Source organism: Myxocyprinus asiaticus, chromosome 13 (genome assembly GCF_019703515.2).
Source record: "Myxocyprinus asiaticus isolate MX2 ecotype Aquarium Trade chromosome 13, UBuf_Myxa_2, whole genome shotgun sequence".
NCBI classification, from domain to species: Eukaryota; Metazoa; Chordata; class Actinopteri; order Cypriniformes; family Catostomidae; genus Myxocyprinus; species Myxocyprinus asiaticus.
In genome coordinates, this window is record NC_059356.1 from 36,597,937 (window position 1) to 36,608,158 (window position 10,222).

The 10,222-nt window shown below is 39.9% G+C and overlaps 1 protein-coding gene across 1 annotated transcript; it reads left to right on the plus strand.

Moving 5' to 3' along the window:
• Positions 1 to 4,572: 4,572 nt before the first annotated feature.
• LOC127450977 (BTB/POZ domain-containing adapter for CUL3-mediated RhoA degradation protein 1-like) lies at positions 4,573 to 8,430 on the plus strand. The gene is made up of 5 exons (XM_051715463.1): positions 4,573 to 4,600; positions 6,667 to 6,836; positions 7,120 to 7,206; positions 7,773 to 7,825; positions 8,208 to 8,430. The coding sequence occupies exons 1-5, from the start codon at positions 4,573 to 4,575 to the stop codon at positions 8,428 to 8,430; spliced, it is 561 nt and encodes a 186-aa protein (XP_051571423.1).
• The last annotated feature ends 1,792 nt before the right edge of the window (positions 8,431 to 10,222 follow it).

Consider the following 10,222-nt stretch of genomic DNA (forward strand, 5'->3'; position numbering starts at 1 on the left):
GTTTTGAGCGTGTTCAGCTCCAGGTTGTTTTGATTGTACCAGACAGCCAGTTGTTCAACCTCCTTTCTGTATGCAGACTTATTGTCATCCTGGATGAGGTCGATGACAGTAGTGTCATCTGCAAATTTCAGGAGCTTGACAGAGGGGTCCTTGGCGGTGCAGTCATTTGTGTACAAGGAGAAGAGTAGTGGGGAGAGCACACATCCCTGAGGGGCACCAGTGGTGATCGTACAGGTGCTGGAAGTGAATTTTCCCATTCTCACTAGCTGCTGTTTGTCCATTAGTAAGCTGGAGATCCACTGACAGATAGACGTGGGAACAGAGAGTTGGTGTAATTTAGTCCGGAGAATAGCTGGGATGATGGTGTTGAAAGCCGAACTGAAGTCCACAAAAAGGATCCTTGTATATGTCCCTGGTCTGTCCAGATGTTGCAGGATATGATGCAATCCCATGTTGACTGCATCATCCACAGACCTGTTTGCTCAATAAGCGGATCCAGAAAGGGTCCAGTGATATCCTTCAGGTGGGCCAACACCAGTCTTTCAAATGACTTCATGACCACAGACGTCAGTGCGACGGGTCTGTAGTCATTAAGTCCTGTGATTTTGGGTTTCTTTTGGACAGGGATGATGGTGGAGTGTTTGAAATAACAGGGAACTTCACACTGCTCCAGTGATCTGTTGAAGATCTGTGTGAAGTTGGGGGCCAGCTGATCAGCAGAAGATTTTAGACAAGTGGGTGAAACACAATCTGGGCCCTGTGCTTTCCTTGTCTTTTGTTTCTGGAAGACCTGACACACATCCTCTTCACATATCTGAAGTGCAGGTTGAGTGCAGGAGGGGGGAGGAGGGTGGTTGCAGGAGGTGTTAATGTTTGTGTGAAGTGAAAGTCAGAGTGGGTGTGGGTTGTGAGATTATGCTTTTTAAAACTACAGTAAAACACATTCAGGCCGTCAGCCAGTTGTTGGTTCCCTACAGTGTTGGGAGATGGTGTGTTGTAGTTAGTAATGTTTTTCAGGCCTCTCCACACTGATGCAGGGTCGTTAGCTGAAAACTTGTTGTAACGCTGCACTCCCACACGCTCGTGGAGGAATATAAACACTCACCAGAATAAACGAGAAAAATTCCTGTGGCGAGTAGAAAGGCTTACAGTTGACAAAGAGCACTTCCAAATTAGGACAGCACACCTTCTTTAATGTTGTTACATCTGTACACCAACTTTCATTGATATAAATGCATGTTCCACCACAACATGCATTCCTCGTTTTCCCCGTTAACTCTGAACAGCTGGAAGCCCGGCAGATGTAACGCGTTGTCCGGAATGGCTTCACTCAGCCAGGTTTCTGTGAAGCACAAGTCAGCAGAGTTTGAAAAGTCCTTGTTTGTACGAGTGAGGAGATGTAGTTTGTCCGTTTTGTTAGGAAGAGAGTGGAGATTCGCTAGATGAATACTCGGCAGTGCTGTTCAAAAGCAGTGCTTTCGGAGCTTGACCAGCATGCCGGCTCGCTTCCCTCTCTTGCGTCTCATAGCGCGCTTGAACAACACAGCTGCGCCTCTGACTAAAATGTCCAGCAAAGCGTTTGAATAGTCAAAAACCGGAAAAAGATTTTCTGGTATGTGCTGCCAAATGATCAGCAGTTCGTCCCTGGTAAAACTGATTAGAAAAAAATTACTAAACACAGGACAAACAAACAAAAACAACAAAAGAATTGGAGAGCTCCACACCAAGGCTGCCATCCATGGCGCCATAGAAAAGAGGGAATAAAGAGAGCATAAAAGTAATCCATATGACTCCAGTGTTTAAATCCATGTGTTCAGACAAGATATGATAGGTGTGGTTGAGAAACAGATCAATATTTCAGTCATTTTGTTGTCATATATTCTCCTCCCTGCCCAGTAGGAGGCGATATGCATGAAGACTGTGAATCACCAAAAACAGAAGAAGGAGAAAGTGAAAGTGAAGGACAAAGGACTTAAATATTTATTTGTTTCTCACCCACACCTATCATATCACTTTAGAAGATATGGATTTAACCACCATAGTTGTCTGGAGTACTTTTATGTTGCTCTTATGTGGATTTTGGAGTTTCAAAATTTGGCAACCATTCACTTGTATTGTATGAACCTACACAGCTGAAATCTTCTTCTAAAAATCTGCGTTTGTGTTCAGCAGAAGAGAGAAAGTCATACACATCTGGGATGGCATGAGGGTGAGTAAATAAGGACAGATTTTTCATTTTTGGGTGAACTAACCCTTTAAGGACTATAAAATTGCCAAAGAGAAGACTGCGGATTTAGAGAGGGATAGAAAAGGTGTGTGAGAGAGAGAGAGAGAGAGAGAGAGAGAGAGAGAGAGAGAGAGAGAGAGACGTTCACACAGGGAGTAAAGAGAGACAAAGTACACAAAAGTATATAATCTGAAACACAAAAACTATACTCTCATGCTCACATATTTGTATACAGACACACGCCTACACATACACACACACATGATCACACGAACATACTGAATGTAAATATTTTGATTGAATATTGAAGCTTCTGTATACAAAACTGATTCAGTGCCAAAATACATCCCATAATGTGACATCACTTCATGTTTCACTGGTTGCCATAGTATTTCCCTCATTATTATGTAATAATGAGGACAATGCCAGCATTTCATATTGTTCTTTATTGTTTCTTAAGAATCTATTTCTGCTTGATGTTGAATGACCATGTTTCAGAGGAGCGGAATGCCCTCTCGCTTACGGCACGCAACGATTGTATATTTTACCGCTTCAGCTTGGGATTCATGATTCAATTATACTCACTGTCATTGTTACCAGAGTTGATGTTGTTGCATATGCACTATGTCAAGAAAAATATATACAGAAAAAACTGCTTGCTGTGATGCAGTAATCGAATTGAAATGCTTTTTATAAATTGCATTTTTTTTTTCTTTTATCTCATAGTTTCTTGTTAATATGCAGTGAGTTTCGTCTTTTTCACTGTGCCATTACTAAAGCCCATGTTGTTGAGGGCTTTCTCGCATTCTAGTATTACTTGATTGTTATTTATTTATCAACATTATATACTTGGTATGAAGACATTATTTATTTGCTGAGATTTACGATTAAATAAAAGTCTGTTGGATGGTGAGCATGTGTCTAAACGTGTCATTTGTATTTACATTTTATTATTAATACATATTGGCAGATATATTGATTAAAAATAAACTTTATCATTTTCAAAGTTACTTTTAATTAATGATCAACTATAGCTGTTTAACTTAATTCAAATTATGTCATTTTGATTTAGCAGAGTAAACTTGCTCTTCTTAAGGTGTCTAGGAGTAATTTTAATGAGGACCAAGTTGAAGAATACATAACCGAGTCACCTCTTAAAGGGATAGCTTACCCAAAAATGAACATTCTGTTATTTACTCAACCCAGTGTTGCTCAGAACCTTTATGACTTTCTCTCTTCTGTGGAACACAAAAGGGGGATTTTTAAAAAGTCTTCTGTCTGCTAAAAACACACACACCATAAAACCACAGTAAAAGTAATCAGTACAAATCATGCACTATATTCCAAGTCTTCTTAAGGCATTTACCCAATGAGGTTGAGGTGGAAGACTTCGGGAGGATCTCGCGCCGGCGCAAACTACGTGAACCCCTCTGTCTCCTGAGGCAGCATCCTCACCCCTAAAGTATGCCCATGAGGATCTCCGGCCTTTCGTCGGAGTGCATGGTCTCATTACATTTGGTGGATCTGATGATGGGGACAATTCCATGTCCATCGCAGCATCTATGGTGAGTGGTCAGGCCCAACGGAGGACATTGCCACTCCTCCCTCCGGTGAGGGTGAAGAGCGTACACACGGCACTGATACTGAGCTGCTTTGCATCCTCTCACAGGTGGTCAAGGAACTCAGATTACTGTGGTCCCCTCCAGTCAAGCCAGAAAGATGTCGTCTGGATGAATGGTTCCTACAGTCCGGCCGCCGTCAAAAGACTGTGTCCCAAAGAATAGCGGCATTCTTCCCGGAAGTCCACACAGAGCTCACAAAGATGTGGCACTTGCCGTACTCTGCAGGCGCTCAGGTCGGAGGGGGGCTGCTTCTTTCATGTTGTTCAGTTGGTCAACATGACAGTAGTAGCTTACATAAATCGCCGTGGCGGAATCCGCTAGCTGCCTATGTTGAGCCTGACATGGCGCCTCCTCTTTTGGAGCGAGCGCCATCTCCTTATGTGTGACAAACGTCCCAGGCCGCCTGAACTGCAGCGTGGATCTAATGTCCCACCAGAGGGCTATGTCCGGAGAATGGAGGCTTCATTCTCAGATGGTCCTTAGGATTTGGAACATATTCGACAAAGCAGAAGTGGAGCTGTTTGCCTCCCCGGAGACAACCCACTGTCCCCTCTGGTACTCCATGTCCCAAGCCTCACCAGGGGTGGATGCCACGGATCACAAATGGCCCGCGCAACGCAAGCATGCATTTCCTTTGGTACGCCCCCTCCATTCTGTCATCTGCAAAATTTGAGAGGACAGGGAAACGGTTCTACTGGTTGCACTGAAATGGCCACATCAGTCATGGTTTCCGGAGATGGTGGAGCTACTGGTTGGCCCCCTTGGGAAATACCGCTGTGGAGGGATCTCCTCTCTTGAGCACAGGGCATGATCTGATCTCCCCAGCCAGAGCTCTGGAACCTGCACATTTGACCCCAGAACGGAGCCCGCCAAACATGCCAGGATTAGCTTGATCTGTTATGAACACCATCCTGCAGACAAGAGCACCGTCCACAAGACAGGTGTTTGTAAATATATAACAGGTGGTGTGACATCATCAGGTCACATGACCAGGAAGTTATATAGATTTGAAAATATAAAAAATAAAAAATAAATACACAAAATCATATTTCCAAAATCCAAGTCATGTACAATGTGTGTCAAGTGTTTGTAAATATATAACAGATGGTGTGACAATCAGGTCACATGACCAGAAAGTAATGTAGTAATAAGTAATAAAAAATACACCAAACCATACAAATAAAAAAAATTCAAGCCGTGTAAGATGTGTTGGAGGTGTTTGTGAATGCATTGCAGGCGCTATAACACCTGTTTCTATGAGTTAGAAGAAAATGTTAGTATTTAATGTAATAACAATGTTTCAGTTCCTAGTGAATAACCCATTCACAGCTTTAAACAATTTATTCATGCTATTCCACTTAGAGTTAAAAGATCTCTCTATGTGTTGACCTAATTCTGCACATTTCCTCTGCTGTCATTACAGAAACACATCCATGGCCTCTCTAGTATAGTGGACACATAGTCACAACCCTCTCCAGAACACTACAGAAGTAGTGTGCATTTAATGCCATGTTTTAGGGAAACTCCAAAAAACTCCAGTTCCAGTACTTTATAATGCATGTAATAATGGCTAAATGCATTTCTTTATGTATCTAATGATTTTCTTTCTTTTCTTTTTTTTTTTTTAAATATCAACTGCTATATGTTATATATGCAGTAGTTTGAGTGTTTGTCACATGCACCGTTTATGTCTTGTGTTTAATGGTTCAGTATTACCTTATTTACACATACACTGGCAGCCAAAAGTTTGGAATAATATACAGATTTTGAATCTGTGCCCTCATAACGGTTTTATGTGTTTGTCCTTATACGTTTAAACCTGTGAGCAATCACCGGTTTCACCAAACTGAAAATCACTCTTTGCTCTGTATTTGTGTGCTCTATATCTTTAGGCAGTAAATTAGCAGTGTTTTATTTCCATTCCCCTGATGGTTGAGTTAGTATTTTTCCTTTGAAATGGATGGGCCATTCAGAACAAACAGGAATTTTTATAGCGCCACAGAAACATGTTAGCACCTTAAAAAAATTAACCTACAATCGGCTTTCTTTCAGTTGTCTTTGCATCTTAAAGGTGCACTCAATATGTTTGTGTCGTCTTAGCCTCACAGTGACACCTAGTGGTGTGGATGCATCATCATTCAAAATCAGTAGTTTTCAGTTACAGATGCCATTTGGAAATTCACTATTCACAATCAGCCATGATTAATTTAATCCAAGAGTGAAAGTGTCCAATCACAAGACGGTTACTGAGATCAAGTGACTAGTATTCAGCTGGTCATGTAATTCTAACATGGCAGCCCTTATGAGGGCGCCCCTGCCCCATGTAGAATAAAACAGCATTTATAAGGTTACTCATATGACTAGAGTCCTCATCTCATATGAGTGGTCATGATTTTATACATATGTTTCAAAATTACAATTAATTTCTTCAGGAGTAAAACGTTTTTAATGGGGAAAAATTACTTAGTGCACTTTTAAGCTGGGATAAGAGAAAGTATTTTAACACTGAAAAAGTCACACACTTCAGCTTTAATACTTAATGCCTCAAACTAAATTCAGAGGATATTTCAAAGATTTGATGCAACTAACCTGGCAAACGCTAAATCACTACAAATCTAGTGATTTGTGCTTTCTCAGAACACTCATTGCAGCAAACCGGTACTTTGAAAACACAACTTTGTCTCGAGGCAGACTGATAAACTCACAGAAATTTCATTAAGCCAGCCAGTCAGATTGGAACTGGTGATTTCAGCCAGTGCTTGCCATTTTTGTGTTCATTATATGCATGTTTAAATGTGCATCCACTCCTCCTCCAAGGCTGGGTGGTGCTGGACAGATGTGGGCGACACTTTTCCCTGGTACTGAACTTCCTGCGGGACGGGACAGTTCCTTTGCCAGAGAGCACATTGGAGCTGGAGGAGCTGTTGAAGGAGGCACAGTACTACAGCCTCCAGGGCCTTGTGCAGCACTGCCTCACCAACATACAGGTTAGTCACAGGTTCCACAGGACTTCTTGCTTTACATTGCAGCACTCTGTCTGCTCATTTACCCAAATGCATGTCTCAAGAAAGGAGAATATCAATAGACCATTAGGTGGAGCTCACACTACATACTAGAAGCAGTATTGGCCTGAAGAAACATGGATGGCTGTAGAGAAATAAAATTATCTGTGCCCAATTTTGAGCCAAGGAAAATGTGATGATGATCTAACTGTTTGTTATGCTACTACAGTATCAATTTCTAAAAACTTGTTGTTTGATGTTAATGCAGAAACACAGGGATGTCTGCAGGGGATGTCACATTCCTATGATCACTTCATCCAAAGAGGAGCAGAGGATGATAGTCACCTGTAGGAAGGTGAGATAACAGAGACTTCATAGGGATAGTTTACCCAAAAATGAAAATTCTGTCCTCATTTACTCATTCTCATGTTATTCCAAACCTGTATAATGTACTGTCTTCTGTCGAACACAAAAGGAGATGTTAGGCAGAATGACATACTCAGTCACCATTCACTTTCATTGTATGGAAAAAGGATGCAATGAAAGTGAATGTTGACTGTTACTGCTGAAAATTTTCTTTTTGTTCCACAGAAGAAAGAAACTCATACAGGTTTGGAACAACATGAGAGTGAGCAAATGAGGACAGAATTTCATTTTTGGTTGAACTATCGCTTTAAGGTTTACTTCCCTGAGAGAAAAATAACAAACTAAATATACAATCTCTTAATTAACTAAATCAAGTTTTAGCCTGCTGTGTTATGGATGAAATGTGGGACAGAGATATATATATAATTACATTTAATAATAATAATAAGTTTAATACAACTTAAAACAATTACATTTGACAGTTGGGATTAGATACGTGTTTTTTTTTTGTTTTTGTCTGTGTTTGTTTTATAGATCCTCTTTTCCTTCTTACAGCCAGTGGTGAAACTGCAGAATAACAGAGGGAACAATAAATACTCCTATACCAGGTACATTGAATAATCATTTTCACTCCTTCAGAATTTTCAGAATAGAATAGTATAGAATAAAGAGTGGAAATTTGAGTTAACTCAGCCTCCGAAAGCACATGAACTATAATTTCGCTTTAAGTTCTACACTGGATCTAAATATATACGTATTTACTCTTTGCAGTGTAGAAATAGTGCAAGGAAATCATCACTACATTTTTCACACATAAATATTCCAGCATTTGAATAGTAATTAGTGTGATTTTAGGAGATTATTCCTCTTTGTGCTATAACCTCAATCTCTGGCAAAACTTGTTACAACTGAAGAACACTGAAAAATTGTAAATGAATGTGGAACAGTTTAATGTGTGGTCTTTTTAAACTTCACTTTTTGTCCCCATAGCAACTCAGATGATAACCTCCTGAAGAACATCGAGCTGTTTGATAAACTGGGGCTGCGATTCAATGGCAGAGTGTTGTTCATTAAAGACGTGTTGGGAGATGAGATATGCTGCTGGTCTTTCTATGGCGAGGGACGCAAGATTGCTGAAGTCTGCTGCACCTCCATTATTTATGCAACTGAGAAGAAACAGACCAAAGTGTGTCAAAGGGAATTAAAGGAATAATTCTCCCAAAAATGAAAATTCTCTAATCATTTACTCACCCTCATGCTATCTCACATTTGTATGGCTTTCTTTCTTCTGCAGAACACAAATTAAGATTTTTAGAAGAATATCTCATCTCTGTAGGTCCTCACAATGCAAATGAATGGTAACCAGAACACTAAAGGTCCAAAAAACACATGAAGTCATCATAAAATTAATCCACACTACTCCAGTGGTTAAATCAATACCTTCAGAAGCGATGTTATAGGTGTGGGTGAGAAACAGATCAATATTTAAGTCCTTTTGTACTATAAATTCTCCTCCCTGCCCAGTAGGTGGACATATGCACGAAGAATGCGAATTGCCAAAAACAAAAGACAAAAATGTGTAAGTAAAAGTGTAAGTGAACATTGTAACAAGGTAAGGATGGGAAAGGAGGAGATGGGAACTGGCTGAACAGTCAAAATAATATTTAATAAGAATTTAAACAAAAAGACACACAACATAAACACACACATGGCAGCTGCATGTGGCTCTCTCTCTCCCAAACTGCTGTGTTCCATCACATTTATCCTTCTCCTCAGCTGATTAGCCCAACTGGGGCCCGGGTGTGTGTAGTCACGACCCGGCCCCTCCTCCTCGTCACAGACATTTTTAGAAAAATGGACTTAAATATTGATCTGTTTCTCACCCGCACTATTTCTCACTATTATATCGCTTCTGAAGACATGGATTTAACCACTGGAGTCTTATAGATTACTTTTATGCTGCTTTTCATACACATCTGGGATGGCATGAGGGTGAGTAAATGTTGAGAGAATTTTCCTTTTTGGGTGAACTATCCTTTTATCTGTTGATATGTCTTTGTATGTACTGCTAGTTGTCTTCAGATGTTTCCCACAGCAATGTAAGGTACATTACATTGCCAAAAATATGTGCATATGTGCTATTTTAGCCATACACATTACAAGCAGGAACATAAAATTAAGCATACACCCATGCAGTCACTTTAGACAGATATTTTTTCAATAGAACTCCCTTACAATGCCCATGATTTGAAAATTAAATGTTCAACAAGCACCTCTAGGTGTGGTGTTTGGATGTCCACATACTTTTGGCTATACAGTATAGTGTATACTGTATGATGCATATGGTGCTTTTTTTTTTTTTAAATTAAACTCCCAAACATTACTTTTGCAAATAGAAAAGATTAGAACAGAAGAACAGGGAGCCCTGCAATAGATGGCATGGTCCCCACAAAGCCCCCCACTGAACATTGAGTCAGTCTGGGATTACAAGAAGAGACAGAAGCAATTGAGACAGCCTAAATAGATAGAAGAACTGTGGTAAATTCTCCAAGAAGCTTGGAACATCCTATCTGCCAACAACCAAGAAAAACTGTGTCCAGGTGTACCTAGGAGAATTGGGGCTGTTTTAAAGGCAAAGGTGGCCACACCAAATATTGATTTAGCTTTTTTAAGTTTACTGGACTTTGTATGATGTTAATTGATAAATAAAAACTATTTATGGAATTATTTTTGAAGACATCATCACTATGCAACATTTTTCACAAGTGCCTAAAACTTTTGCACAGTACTGTATATACAGTATATATATATACATATATATATATATATATATATATATATATATATATATATATATATATACATATATAATTACTGTCTTGTGAGACTCTCCCTGTGGAAGGCCCATTGATTACAACACCCCAACCCCCCCCCACAAAAATTTCTTCATTGACTATGGAAAACTATACTTGCACATACTCGCATTTCTAAACCAAAAACATTCC

Coding starts and splice junctions, on each gene's coding strand:
- LOC127450977 (XM_051715463.1), top strand. CDS start 4,573: ATGGTTTCCGGAGATGGTGGAGCTACTG. Junction 4,601..6,666: donor CGGAGATGGTGGAGCTACTG/GTTGGCCCCCTT, acceptor TCCTCCTCCAAG/GCTGGGTGGTGCTGGACAGA. Junction 7,207..7,772: donor TGATAGTCACCTGTAGGAAG/GTGAGATAACAG, acceptor TCCTTCTTACAG/CCAGTGGTGAAACTGCAGAA.